Source organism: Lontra canadensis, unplaced genomic scaffold (assembly GCF_010015895.1).
Source record: "Lontra canadensis isolate GAN:19392208 unplaced genomic scaffold, GSC_riverotter_1.0 scaffold14, whole genome shotgun sequence".
NCBI classification, from domain to species: domain Eukaryota; kingdom Metazoa; phylum Chordata; class Mammalia; order Carnivora; family Mustelidae; genus Lontra; species Lontra canadensis.
The window spans coordinates 14,860,898-14,876,084 of record NW_022631008.1 but is presented as its reverse complement, the minus strand read 5'-3'; the positions used below and the strand labels follow the sequence as shown (position 1 = coordinate 14,876,084).

General features: G+C 34.9%; 1 protein-coding gene across 1 annotated transcript in view; it reads left to right on the top strand.

Annotated features, from left to right (window-relative positions):
• MMS22L (MMS22 like, DNA repair protein) overlaps positions 1 to 15,187 on the top strand; it is a 124,185-nt gene that overhangs the window by 30,751 nt on the left and 78,247 nt on the right. Inside the window, exons 12-14 of the mRNA XM_032858172.1 lie at positions 9,600 to 9,719; positions 11,616 to 11,842; positions 13,322 to 13,825. Coding sequence (XP_032714063.1) covers positions 9,600 to 9,719; positions 11,616 to 11,842; positions 13,322 to 13,825 — 851 coding nt within the window. The remainder of the gene's footprint in view (positions 1 to 9,599; positions 9,720 to 11,615; positions 11,843 to 13,321; positions 13,826 to 15,187) is intronic.

Here is a 15,187-nt window from a genome sequence, read left to right as displayed (position 1 = left end):
ATATCTTTAAAAATCATTGAAATAGCATGAAATTTTCTTTTCTGTTATCTATATTAACTAAATTTTTTAGATCAAGCATATAATAAGTACATTTAGTTTATAATATGAATCTTCTAATTGAGTAAATATTCTAGGTTAGAATTCCAAAGATTTGTGTACATGTAAGTTGTATGAGAAACAAAAGAACTATTATCTCAACCATGTAAATTTTTTTGTTTTTTTATGTCATTTTAATTGGCTTTCTCCTTTATTCTTTTTGAGAACATATTGATTTAGTAATTCAGAAAGTCTCTTATATGTATTTTTTTTTCTTCAAGAATGTAAGGAATCACTAAAAAGTGTTTATTGTTCTTTATATTAGTTATTATATCTTAATGTCTTAACAGAGCTTAAAAACTTCTTAGTTATACTTCCTTTGAGCTTTAATAGTTTATGAATTTATGGTTTTAAGTAGGCTTTAAATTACAGAATATTTCTTAGACAGTTCTAAAGGTTCATATGGGTAAATACCCATACACTTATCTTGGGCTTGTCTGGGACAAACAGGAGAAAGAATTTATCACCATCTCTTCTGTAGAAAAGTTTAGTTTTTGGCCAAGAGATTGAAAATCCTCATTAAACCCTTTTAGTTGCTTAAAAATTAATTCTTTATTCCTTTGAATTTATGACTCTAATTTTGATGTTAACTGAGGGAAACTCAATTTACTTGAAAAAAAAATTTTGGAATGTCTTACTCATAATGTGATAAAAGTTGTTCTGACACTCCATAATATATTTTTATAATATAACTAGTACTTTAATGGTGTTAGCTAAACTTGATAAATAAGTAATTCTTATGTATTTATGTATTTATTTATTTGACAGACAGAGATCACAAGTAGGCAGAGAGGCAGGCAGAGAGAGAGGAGGAAGCAGGCTCCCTGCTGAGCAAAGAGCCCGATGTGGGGCTCGATCCCAGGACACTGGGATCATGACCTGAGCCGAAGGCAGAGGCTTTAACCCACTGAGCCACCCAGGTGCCCCAAATAAGTAATTCTTGAAAGCAGGCAGTATGGGGCACCTGGGTGGCTCAGTCGTTAAGCCTCTGCCTTCCGCTCTGGTCACAGTCCCAGGGTCCTGGGATAGAGCCCCACGTTGGGTTCTCTGTTTGGAGGGAAGCCTTCGTCTCCCTCTCTCGCTGTCTCTGCTTGCGTTCCCTCTCTCGCTGTCTCTATCAAGTAAATAAATAAAATCTTTAAAAAAAAAAAAAAATGGAAGTGTAGGCAGTATGACCATCAGAATTTTCCTGGCTTGTGAGACTTTCAGTGCTAAAACCAGAAAAGTCTTGAGCAAACTATGAGAAGCCAGTCATTCTATAAGTAGAGATAGTATAGCTAATCTAAAAAACTTTTTCTGGAAATTTAGATGTAGCATAAAGTCAAAATCATTTTTCATGTGAGAGAAGTCATTATAATATTTAGAAAGTAGTCCATTTTCTCTAGTGATCTTTCAATTTTGTCATGCCTTGATTGTATCAAATTAGATTTTATAAGTAGTATAGTACTACTTGTTGGAGTTCTTGAAATCAATTTTGTGGGTACAGTAGGTGGTCATAAAGATTAAATAATATGTTTGAATAGAGCCATCAGTTTGATTATATCTGTTTTCCCCCATTGAGGTAAATTAAAATCTGACCATGCTTATGTGCTTTGACTTTATCTCCAACAGTGAAAGAGTCCATTTGCAATATTTAAAAAACATGCATTCCTTATGTAGAGCAATTGTCAAATATAATTGGTAGGCATGCTACTGTAGTTTTAATTAAGCAAATAATGTTCCAAATCTTTTTCTAGCCACAAAGGATTTTCTAGAAACACACATTGTACTTTGTTAGTAAAGAAAACATGTTGTTTGATTTTACTTCTAGAGGTATGATTGGATAGTTTTTACCTAAAACCAGTTTTTTAGAGGCAGTATTATCTAATATTTGTGTATGTTGACAGTAAACATTTGTTCTACCTTTAAAACAGCATTATTGTTTTCAAATGAAAAGGGAGAGTTTTGGTTTTATACTCCCTGCTTTTTAAAGCCTCATTTTCTGACATCACAGAAACAATTTTCTACTAGAGACTATGGGGTGAGTATAAAAAGAAGTCCTAAACAAGTATAATATTCTTTAAAAATTATTTTCGTTTGCCAAGGAACCTGAAGAGTCCAAGGCTAAAAACAACTTAGAATGTGATTAGATTTGAATGATGTAGGACTGTAATCTTTTTTTTCTTAAGATTTTATTTATTTATTTATTTATTTATTTGAAGCGGGCAGAGGAGAGGGAGAGACTCTCAAGCAGACTCCCTGCTGAGTGTGTAACCCAGTGCAGGGCTGTCTCACTACCCTGAGATCATGACCTGAGCTAAAAGCAAGTCACCCCGACTTGAGGTGACTGAGTCACTCAGGCATCCCTGAGACAGTAATTTTCTAATTACTAATTCAAAATCATTGTGTTTCTTGGACAGAAGGATCTTACTGGAATACTGAAGTTCAGCTTACTTTATCCAATCCTAAAATTAAGTCCACTCAGGCAGACTAACCGTCATTATTGAGCTTGCAAATAAATTTTATTCTTCTGATGATTTCTTCTAGGTATTTGTTATGCATAAAGAAATGAACCCCCAATTTTTAAATTGCTATTTTTATAAAATAAGCTAAATATAAATTTATTATATTTATTTATTATAAATTCTAGTATAGTTAAAATTGTGTTATATTGGTTTCAGGTCTACAATAGAGTGACTCAACAATTCTGTGTATTACTCAGTACTTACTATAAGTGTACTCTTGATCCCCTTCACCTATTCCACCATTCCCCCTGCCCACTTCCCCTCTGGTAACCATCTGTTTGTTCCCTATAATTAAAAGTCTGTTTTTTGGTTTTGTCTCCCCCACCCTTGTTTGTTTGTTTTGTTTCTTAAATTTCATATATGAGTGAAATGATAAGGTATTTGTCTCTAATGGGCTTATTTTTCTTGGGATTATACTCTCCGGCTACATCCATGTTTTTGCAAATGACAAGATTCATTCTTTTTTTATGGCTGAGTAATGTCCCACTGTGTGTATGTGTATGTGTGTATGTGTACACACCATTCTTTATCCAATCATATATTGATGGACACTTGGGCTGCTTCCATAATTTGGGTTTTGTAAATAATGCTGCTGTAAACATAGGGGTGCATACATCCTTTCAATTCTTTGGGTAAATAGCCAGCAGTACAGTTACTAGATCTAATGGTAATCCTATTTTTAATTTTTTAAGGAGCCTCCATACTGTTTTGCAGAGTGGCTGCACCAGTTTGCATTCCTACCAACAGTGCAAAGAGGGTTCCTTTTTATCCACATCCTCATCAGCGCTTTTTTGTTGTGTTTTTGATTTTGGCTCTTCTGACAGGTGTGAAGTGATATCTCAGTGTGGTTTTGATTAGTATTTCCTGGATGATTAATGATGTTAAAAGAGTAAAGGCTTTCATTTTTAGTTCAATAAAATAATTTCATGTATGGAATATACCTGAATTTAATATGCCTAAATTTGATCTTTCAAAATAAAGATAGGAAGGCATTCTTTATAAAGTGGGGCACCTGGGTGGCTCAGTCAGTTAAGCATCTGCCTTCGGCTCAGGTCATGATCTCACGATCCTGGGATTAAGCCCCACTCAAAGGGGAGACTTCTTCCTCCTCCGCCTTTCCCTCTGTCCCTCCCCACCTTGTGCTTTCTCTCTCTCCTCTTTCTCAAATAAATTAAATCTTAGAAAAAATAAAAATTAGAAAGGACTAAAACAGATCAGGAGCAGGCACTATGGAATACTCTGGGGTAGGTTTTTCATTAAATAGTTTATGCACACTCGCAGAGTTGAGATGAGACACAATCCACAGGGTCTTGTGAAAAATGCAGAAGCTGAGGAGCATAGCCTCTGGGATTGAGACAGGCAGGTTTAAGGCTGTGTAGGAAAAGGGGCCCACAACCCTTCTAGTTTATTAAAAAATCTCTAATCAGAGGGCACGGATTTAGATGTAGTCATTCAAACCTCTTGGTTTAGGTAGAATTTAACCTTAACACAAAATTGAAATATATCAGCTTAAGGTATGACATTGAGAACCTGTTGCATTTATTATATGATCATCAAAAGAGTCAATATTTGGTGTAAAAAAATGCATTTCTCTTGCAGACAACAAAGTGAGAGCTATCTCTGTGCACGCACAATACTTAGCACTTAATGTACATTCTTGCACTTAATGTTTATGACAATCTTGTGAAGTTCCATTTTACACATTAAGAAATGAGGGCCTTGGTGGAATTAAGGAGTTTGTTCAGGTTCGTATAGGTAACTGAGAAGTGGCAGAGCTGAGATTCGAATCTTCATATGTGCTCTGTTCATAGTGTGCTCTCTCAAAGTATTGGACTTTGTAGGAATTTTTTTTTTTTTTTTTAATTGGGGGAAGGATGGAGAGAGGTAGATGGAGAAGGAGAGAGAGAATCTTAAGCAGGCTCCATGCCTAGCGTGGAGCCAGACACCAGGCTTGATCCCATAACCCTGAGATTATGAAATGAGCCAAAATGAAGAGTTGGACTCTTGACTGAGCCACCTAGGTACCCCTGTAGGATTCTTAGTAAAAACTATATTTTCATTATTTCTATTTTAAAACTTCTTTGATGCTATGTGTTTCATTAATATCCATTTTGGTTTCTACCTATTTTGATGATACTTGTGGAAAGCATCTCAGTTTTTCTACATTTTTGTTTGTTTTTTTATGTTTTCTCTCCAGTGAGTGTTGAGAAAATGTAAGGTAGAAAAAAATTAATATCCTTGCTCACTCTCCAATACTCTTCCTCATTGTATTTCAGCTCTGTATCTTATTATGAATTTGGGCTAAGATGTCTATTTGCTCTATTCCTGACTATTTTGTATTATATCTCTGAGTATCTGGACTTAAAAGTGGTCAAATTCTTTCTCTCCTTAATTCAACTGATGTGCACAGACACACATTTTTGAAAGGAAATTTTTAAGAACAAACTAAGGGAAAATGGTTCACAACAAAGCAATAGTGGAATATACAGAACATGAAAATGTATTTTATAATAAATACTATCTGTAATTAATTAAAGGCTAAACAGACTTACTTTTACAGTCCTACATATCCTGCCAGAACTGTGGAGAAAATGGTATTTTCTAAGTCATTGCTTTACATTGTAATCCGTAACCACTAGCAGGAAAAGGAAGGAAAATTTATCTCCTGTCCTTTTAATAAATAAAAATTCCCTAAGATATGATATTTAATTTCTTCCTGATTGGGCACAGTGGAGAGAACATGGGCTCTGGCCTCACAAATTTTGCTTCAGATCTTGGCAGTAACTAAAAACAATCTTCATCAGATCTGGTGTACATTAAATGTTCATTTCTTTTCCCTCCTATTTTTGGAAAGGGGCATAGAATGGTATGCATAATAGGCTTTGGAATCATAAATCCTTGCTCCTTCCCAAGTGGACATGGATAAGCCATTTGTAACTTCTGAACCCCAACCTTCTTTTCTGTAATAAAGGTAATGAAACTGAGATGGTATGAGACATATAACTAATGTATGTAAAATGTCACATAATGCCTGACAATTGTTTTTCCCAAACTTCGTATATTTTATGATTTAAATACCTTTTTGTGGATTTTACATGTAAAATGAGTATCAGATACCCAGGAAAACAAAACAAATTCTTCAAAATGAACCCACTTTAAAAATATAACCTACTTTTTAACCTTGAAGTATAATAACATTGTTATGCTTTAATTTATGTGAGTAGTGTGCCACAGGAATGAACCTGCGTCTTGTTTAATGTTTTCATAATCAAAGAATGTTAGTGATGGACAGACACTTCTCTTCTTTGGTTAAATGAGTACCTGTCTATATTAGGGAAGCTAAGTATCTTTGTCTAAGCCATACAGCTACTTGGCAAAAAGAGGCACTAGAACCTAGATCTCAGTTTAATTCATGAAATATTTATGGACTTTCTTTGGCAAACCAGGCAGTGTGCTAGACCCTGGGGAAATTATCCTAATTCTCAGAGAGCTTATAGACACTTGAAAGCAGATAAACATTAAATTTAACAAGTTAAGTGCTGTGACATAGGTGTGCGTAGGATGCCATGGAGCATAAAGGAAGGTCACTGTTAGTGGGGAAGTCAGTAAGTTTCCTTGAGGACTTAAAGCCTGAGTATATTCTAAAGGATTAATAATTAATTAAAAGAGTTGGGTGGGGGAAATAATTAGAAGACTTAATGCCTTATCAAAAAAAAATCTGTTCATGTTCGGTTCCCTCTCTTTCAAATAATTACTTTTATTAGTGACCCCAACAGTATTGTATCACCCTGTCCTCTAAGTTTCTTAATATCCTCACATCTACTCGGATTTTTTGTCACTTACCTCACCCAGTTTCCATAGTTATGCTTTATATTTTTTCATTTTTCTTTTAATTTTCATTTTGCCTGTCACTATTGATCTTTAACATTTTCTTTTTCCATGTCCAAACTTTCCTCCTTAAACAATTTAGATTATACACCACCTTATTAATAGTCATTCCATCACAAAAACCTTTAATTCCATAGCCCTCACCTGTTTTAAACTTGGCAGAACCTAGTCCTTTCCTAACCCCTGCCAACCTCACCCCCGAGCTGAATATTGCTAGAGAATGTCATAAGAATGATCATATGGACTCCTCTGACTGAATTCTTGATCATAGATCTCAAATGGCAGTCGGTTCTAGAGTTTTGCTTTTTTTTTTTTTTTTTTTTTTTAGGGATTTTATTTCTTTATTTGACAGCTAGAGATCACAAGTAGGCAAAGAGGCAGGCAGAGAGAGAGAGAGAGAGGAGGAAGCAGGCTCCCTGCTGAGCAGAGAGCTGGATGTGGGGCTCAATCCCAGCACTCTGGGATCATGACCAGAGCCGAAGGCAGAAGCTTTAACACACTGAGCCACCCAGGCGCCCCTAGAGTCTTTGCATTTTGACTCACAGTTAACTGAGCCAAGCATCTTACGTCTTAAATCGTTGAGTAAATAGAACCAGTCATTTTAGAGTACTTTTTTGTACCTTCAGATCTCCCAACATGTGTCTGCTTTGTACTTGACCCCTCAGTTTGTTCTTCTGTCATATTGGAAGTGTTACTGTTTCTATCAAAAGCTAGTTCTTTCCCTCTGTACTGGATCTTGTCTCTTAACTATTCAAGGACTGTATATTTCTTAACTTAAATATCTCTGTTTCTTCACCTCCTATTATACCCTCAGCCTATACCTTAAACTTTTATTTGTGCCATTCCAGAAACTACTCTTGTCAAGGCCATCAGTAACTTCTTTATTATCAAATCCAAAAACCAAAAACTTTTCCTTCTCATTTTAACCTCTCAGAGCATTCAACCCTGTTGACTACTTTCCTTTTCCAAAATATTTCTTTTGGTATCCATGATGTCTGTTTCTCTTTTTTACCTCATAGGCTGATAATTCCTCTCCTATTAATACCTAAATGTTGGAATAGCAAAGGGCTCACAGTTCTGGATCCTTTTCTCATTTGCATGTATGCTCTTTCCTTGGTTGATCTCATCTAGCCTCATAGCTCTAAAAACCATCAATATGAAAGTAACATCTGAATGACTAAAACAGCTGGTTTTTCCCTTGGGCTCTAGGCTTATATATCACATTATCTACATAATATCTCCACTTGGTTGCCCTTGTGCACTCTCCCATCTGTTCTTCCCCTAGACTTTGCCATCTCAAAAAAAATGGTACCATCAACTCATTTTCTTAAGCCAAAACCTGGGAATTCTCCTTAATTGTTAACTGTTCTCTTACCTTCGTACCTTCATATATGTCATCAAAAACAAATCCCATTGCCTCTGTTTCTCAATATATCTTTAAAGTTGTATGCTTATCTTAACAGTTTCACATAACTGTCTTCTAAACTTTGAGGTGGCATGAGGAGATGGAAGTAGGGATAGAAAAAGAGTAGGCAGTTTAATTATCTATGATGGAGTAACCATGCATGTTTGTTAAGAAGTGACACACCACTGAGAACCCCAGTCATTCAACAACTATTTAAAGCTTACTATATACCACACACCTTCACATCTCCCAACATTTCTGCTTTGTATGTATTTGAACTTGAAATCTGTTTTTTTGTTACATTGCAATTGTCACTATTTACTTTCTTAGTTGGTCTTCCTGCTTCTATTCTTAACATATATTCATTCTCCATGAATGATCAAGAGCAGTATTTTTAAAACAATCCCGTTAAGGCCTGTGCTTACAGTCTTCTGCTGGCCTCCCAGCATATGTAAAATAAAATCCATACTTCCTATCAAGACTTCCAAAGCCTCAAAGGAAACATGGTCCATGAATATCTCTGACTTAATCCTGTAATACCAAACTTACTGCTAATTTCTATGTGTCTTCTCTGCCATGTGTGTGTGTGGTTTTGTTTTTGTTTTTGTTTTTTCCAGGCTTTTAATGTTTGGCTCTTTTTCATTCAGTCTTTTAGCCCAAATGCCAACCCTCAAAAAGGTGTTTTCATTCATAGCTTCTGATACACTAATAATCTACATCCTCTACTACTTATTCTCTGCCACATTACCCTTTTTTGTTTTGCTTTGCACAGCAGTTACAACTGTTTACATTTATCTTGTTTGTTTCAGTGTCCTCTTTTCCCATTCTCCTGCAAAGTAATAATTTCTGTTAGTGCTTGTACCGTGTCTGACATATCCATTGCTATCTGCGTAATAACTTAGAATAGTGCCTGGTTTATATAGTAAGCTTTAAATAAATAATTGTTGAGTGCTTCAGTGGTGCAACTTTCTAACAAACATGCATGATTGTTTCATCATAGTAGTTTGATTACTGACTACATTTTTTTCACTTCTCATTCCTGTTGCCATTTCCTAAGAGGTTAAAATGCTTGTACTCTGCTAGTCTGTTGGTTTTTAAAAGAACAACTCCTATTCCTAAAGAGAATTTGACCTAATACCTAAGGATGACCCAAGTCCTCTGGATTTGTGTACATCTTAATTATTAGTTCATTTTTACTACTTCATTCTAGTTTGGGTTTCTTTCACATTCCCTTTCACATTCTCCCATTTTCACACTGGGTTTCCTACCATTCAGTTATGAAACAACTATGTAATTTTTTTTAAGTTTTTTGTTGGTTTTTTTTTTTGTTTGTTTGTTTGTTTGTTTTAGTAATCTCTACACCTGAGATGGGGCTCGAACTTATGACCCTGAGATGAAGAATTGCATGCTTTTCTGACTAAGCCAGCCAGACACCCCACAACTATTGTAACCTTTAAATAATTGTGTTAAAAGTCATGTTGAGTTATGTAGTTCCTATTATCTGAGTATGTGAGTGGTCTCTAAAGGAAATTTTTAGAAATATACCTTATGCTGATTAGACCTTCTGGTCTGAAAATGAGAGTGGGTATAATTTGGTGATATATGTTCCTACTCTTTAAAAGCAGGTTATCCAGTGCAGTATCAAGTAATAATACTCATGTTGCGAGAGCCCATTTACTTTCCCACAATTTCAGTTTATTTTTTAGGACAGTATACTAGAAGAACAATTACGAATGCATCTTCACTGTTGTTTGACGCTTTGTGACTTCTGGGAGCCAAACATTGCAATCGTCACCATTCTATGGGAATATTTTAGTAAGAACTTGGTAAGTTAATAGAGTATGAATTTATTCCAGGAATTTGAAGAATTTGTATATATGTGAGGAATGTTTTTGTGGTTTAATTAAGAATAGTTATCTGTAGAGAATTGACATAAGGGAATGGGCATTTGTTTCCCTTTTCTCTTGAGAGTGAGAGTAAGCAAAGTAGCCAAAATTGTACTAGAAAGGTATTTTTTAAATTCTCATTTATTAACATTGTCTAACAATTACTGATTGTTTGCAGCACGTTGAAAAGTTAATACTATCCTGAATGAGACATAGTCTTGGCATTTGAGTTGCTTATAGGCTAGTGGGTAGATACCCATACATTATGGGGGGAAAACTTCCATTACTGTGCAATGCCAAAGGACAGAGTATTTGACCCAGTGTATAAACTTGTGGAGACTTTGGGACGTTGTAATTTTTTAACTGAGGAGTGCGTGGAATTTACAAGTAAGAAGAAAAGAGCATTCAGGTACAAGGAACATTATTATGAACAAGTGTATGAACACATAAAAACATGATCTTTTCCTACCATGTTCAATAGTTCTGAATGATAGGTTTGAGATGACTATGGAGAGAACATATAGGGAAAAGTTGGTAGACAGGTTAGTCAGGGGTCAGATTATGTGCATGTTGAGTTATGATTTATTCTGGAGACATAGGATACCAAGGATGTGACATATTAGGTATGTGTGTGAGAAAGTTTTTTCTGAAAATTGGGTGCCAATTACGAGTCCAGTGTAAAAATACATGCTAATAATGCAGTGAATGAGTAAAATAGGGTTTAGAAAGGAGAGGCTAAATTAGGAAAATAAACATTTTAAATGTAGATTTATAGAATTTAGTTACCTTTTATGTGTTGGGAGAAGAGAAAGATTTGGAATGTTTGGTTTCATAAATAGTGAACCCCTCAGTCAAGAGAGAAAAAGGAAATGAGAGGTTTATAAGTAAATTACTAATTTAGGTTGATACATAATGGAGCTTATGAAAAATAAGAAAAATACCTTTTTTTGAAGCATAATTTTAGGCTGATTAGAGAAATGACCCATTCTAGGTCTGAGGTAACATGTATAATATGAGTCTATAGTGTCTCATCATATCTGAAAGCAGGGAATATCAAAGTAAGCTGGAGTCCTGTCAAAAGGACACAGGAGCCAACTTGAGGGAGCTCTCATTGCCCTCATGCTGGGTAGATTTGAGCATAAGAAAGAATAATGACTGCTGTGGATTAAAACCTGTCAAATACATTTAAATCCTTGAGTGTATGACACCTTTAGAAAAGTTACTATTCTTAAAAACAAATGCTCATTATTCTGAAAATTGTAAATAAAAGATAAATATAAACTATATTTTAGAGTAACCAAATTTCTAAGGTGCTAATCGAGAAGTAATGATAGAATTCGAATATCACTATTTGTACACCTGATAAAGTAAGCTATCTGGGCAGTGATCATCAGTGACGGCTAAAACTGTTCAGTGAAAGTCTGGTGGGGATGACTCAAATGAATAGATCAGGTTGACAGCACGCCCAGTCTTAACATTACAAAAGGAATGACACAACTTATGTCTCTCTTTCCTAAATTGGAATAGGCAGTGCCCAGTAGTACCGATGGAAGATTCTTATCAAAAAATTCCACTTGTGTGATGGTGATCAGTCCTCTAGATACAGCTACCAATTTACAGAAGAGAGAGGGGATAAAAGAATACATTACATGACACTAGGGAGATATAAGCAGCTAAATCGAGATTGGAGAAAATTCTACACAGTAAATGACCTGATATAAAAATAAATGGTATGACATAAATGCTGGGAAACTTCGAGAATATAAGAGATGAAAGAATTCTTATTACTCAGACTTGAAACTTTATTTATTTATTTATTTATTTATTTGCTTTTAGAATAGTTCTTTCAGCATCTCTTGGCTTCCTTTGAAAGGCCTTACATATATCATTAAGTCACCCTTGTCAATGCTAGAAATAGTGAAGACCTGCTGTTGTGATAAACAAGATAATGACCTGTATAAATCCAGCAGTAGTTTCACCATTTTCCTTTGCATTTTGGCAAAAGTTGTTAAGAAAGCAATGAAGAACAATGGCCCTCATCCTTGGAAACAAATCAAAGGAAGGTATGCAGCACGTCTTTCTTTGTCATGAATGTTCACTGTGGAGAAGCATTACTTACTGTTGGTATTTTTTTTAGTTAACTTCTGGTTGGAAGTCTTTGTGGTTTATACATTTAAAATGTATTTCTTAATGTATACAGGACAACAAAACATGTAGCTTTTGATCCTGCCAATCTGTAATAGGAACAAACTTAATATCTATAACTTGTAGAGGATTTGAGTTTATTTATCTCATCTGTCCTGAAGATTGAAATTCCATATATTAAATTCAGGGCTACCAGAGAATGTTTTTCTTGCCAAAATTAATTATAATGTTATTATATAACTCAATGCATAAAGTTCATTTAAAATTATAAAAATAGAAAACATCTCCAAATCATACATTGGCAGGTAATGGAGTCAACCTATAAAACTTGGTGTTCTTTGAGTCTAGCGGTCCCATTGGCCCTGCTCCCTATGAAAACTAACCAGAGGATAGTAGGATGAAATAACTTGATTGTTCTCATTTGGGGAGCACGCCCAGTTTTCATTTCTGGCATAGTAAAATAAACTTTCAGTCATATTCATCTGTTCCCTCTTTTTGGAGAGTTTTGCTTGTTAAGTGGGTATGAGTTTTAATTGTCTTCCCTTATTCTACTTCATTAGCCCTTTTCTAGCTCTCTTTTTACCACTTGCTTATATGATGGGAGCTCTTGCTGCAGAGTAAGAATACCTTCATATTCTAGATAGGGACTTCTCAGAAATCACTAAATGAAGTTCCTATTTGATTCCCGTATACTGCTTGCAAGATTATAGTGATAAGAGTAGGACTGTTTTTAGAGTATACTTTTTTTAAAATGGTAACTTCTTTGTTAAGCCTCCGAAAATTATGTGGCTCAAATAGGTTTTCCTTTGGTTCTGTGTGCCGGTTTGTTTTTTGTTTTCTTTTTAAAGATTTTATTTATTTATTTGACAGACAGAGATCACAAGTAGGCAGAGAGGCAGGCAGAGAGAGAGGAGGAAGCAGGCTCCCTGCTGACCGGAGAGCCCAATGAGGGGCTCGATCCCAGAACCTGGGATCATGACCTGAGCTGAAGGCAGAGGCTTTAACCCACTGAGCCACCCAGGTGCCCCATGGTTTGTTTTTGAATCTTAAATCATTTTGTGAAAGACATGATACTCAGAACTTTATCCAAAACAAATCACTGGAATGTATACAGTAACAATTCTTTTTTTCTAATTCTGATCCTTTAATTGGTGAGAGAAAAGTATGTCAACCAGAAATTAACACAGCGGATTTTTAAACAGTTAGTCTTGGACATTTAAACACTAACCATTTTGGGAGCACCTCAAAGTAGAAAAAGTGACATGGCAGCATCATAATGAAGAATTAGTTAAATTTAAAGTAATGAAACTGTCATGAGTATTGAATGAAATGTTATTCTAAATGATTGATATTGATGAATGAAAATTTTATACAAGGAATTTTTTTATGTTTTGCAGAATATATTCTAAATTCCATCAAAAAAGAATGGAAGAACTGACAGAAGTTGGTCTTCAGAACTTCTTCAACCTTTTTCTACTGTTAGCAGCTGTTGCAGAGGTGGAAGATGTAGCAAGTCATGTTTTAGACCTCCTAAATTTCCTCAAGCCTTCCTCTGTAACATCTTCCATCATTTGGAAGGGTCAAGTGGCGTTCCTCTTGATGTATACCCAGAAAAATTTGGACATTGGTGTTTTGGCTGAGAAATTTTCAGGTGCTTTCCGAGAGAAGGCGAAGGAATTCTTGGTATCTAAGAATGATGAAATGGGACAAAGAAAGTCTCTCTGGATACTTCTTTCCATCTATATTGATGGTGTTCAAGAAGTGTTTGAGACTAGCCATTGCTTGTATCCGTCACATGAAAAACTGCTTAATGATGGATTTAGTATGCTTCTGCGAGCTTGTCAAGAATCTGAACTTAGGACAGTACTGAGCTTTCTACAAGCTGTTCTGGCCAGAATCAGGTATGTTTTCCGATAATATACTAATTCATTGATTTATTTTATGTCATCACTTATGTTGATTGTACCTTAAAATTTTCCTTTTCACATACTCATGAAATCCAAATGAAGAGAGAGGATTTGGTTTTACTGCTACAATGGCATAAATCAGTACTTTTCAAACTATTCCTTTGAACAGTAGTTCTTTAAAAAGAAAGCTCATGTGCAAACACATACAACTAAATGCAGAGCACCTCCAGTGCAGTCCCACAACAATGCTTCTTCACCCTGCCTTCCCTTCCTACCTCTCCTAAGAGAGTAGTATTATCCGGAGGAATGTTTCAGATATTCTAACCAAGACCATAAGCTCAAATCTGAAGTGGCTTCTACTGAAACATGCATTTTGGACTCATAAGGAGATTATGACCACATTGTGCCATTTAAAAAAAAAAAAAAAAGGTAAGTTTCTCTAAATTATTTTGCTGCAGAGCTGTAGCCTCAACTGCTTAAAATACATCCAGCTGAAACTATTCTGAGACGAAAATAAGATTGTTGTATTTATAACACCAGTCACCCATATAAAACTTAATGTTTTCAGATCCACTTAAGATGGATATACCCAGACCCAAATAATAATGGAAAAGAATAGTAGTTATGATATCCATTGCTTTTAAGGCCCCTTTCCCATATGTTTTATCTTTGGAGTACATGTTCTTAAGAAGTTAGGTATTACCACTCAGTGTAGTTAGTCTCTATCACTGAAAAGTTGTTTAAAATTATGTGTGGAAATAACGATTTTTTTGAAACCATGTCTAAAGTTAATGAAGAGATTATTTCCCTCGTTCTAATACCACTTTACAAAAAGTAGTATCTGGTTATCAAAGGTAATTAGCTTGACAAATTTTTTAAGTTTGGAGAATTTATTCATTACTAATCTTAATTAATAATTTACTTAATTTGCTTTTTGTTGGGCTGTGCATTCATACTGATTAGTCTGTAGGTTTTCATTCTTCATTAGGTATTTTGTCATTTTTAGTATTTGCCTGCCCCCATCAGTTTAAGTTCTAAAGGTTTAGCCAAAAAAATAAATAAAATATTTAAAAATAATTTAAAAAATAAAGATTTAGCCAAAGTTCTTGATCAGATAATCGTCCCTTTATCCCCCAGAGTGAGCCATATAAAAGCAAGAATTTTAAAGCTCTCAAATTTTGGGATAGATGGATAGATACATAAGTAAATGAATAATCAACAACATTAGAAGACACTTCTACAAATTCTGGATCTTCTCTGTGAACCACATTTGTTTTTAGTCTAGTAGATTTTATTAACAGATACTATACTTACCCAAGTATTCATTTTGTTAAATTTTTAAATAAATGTTAATAG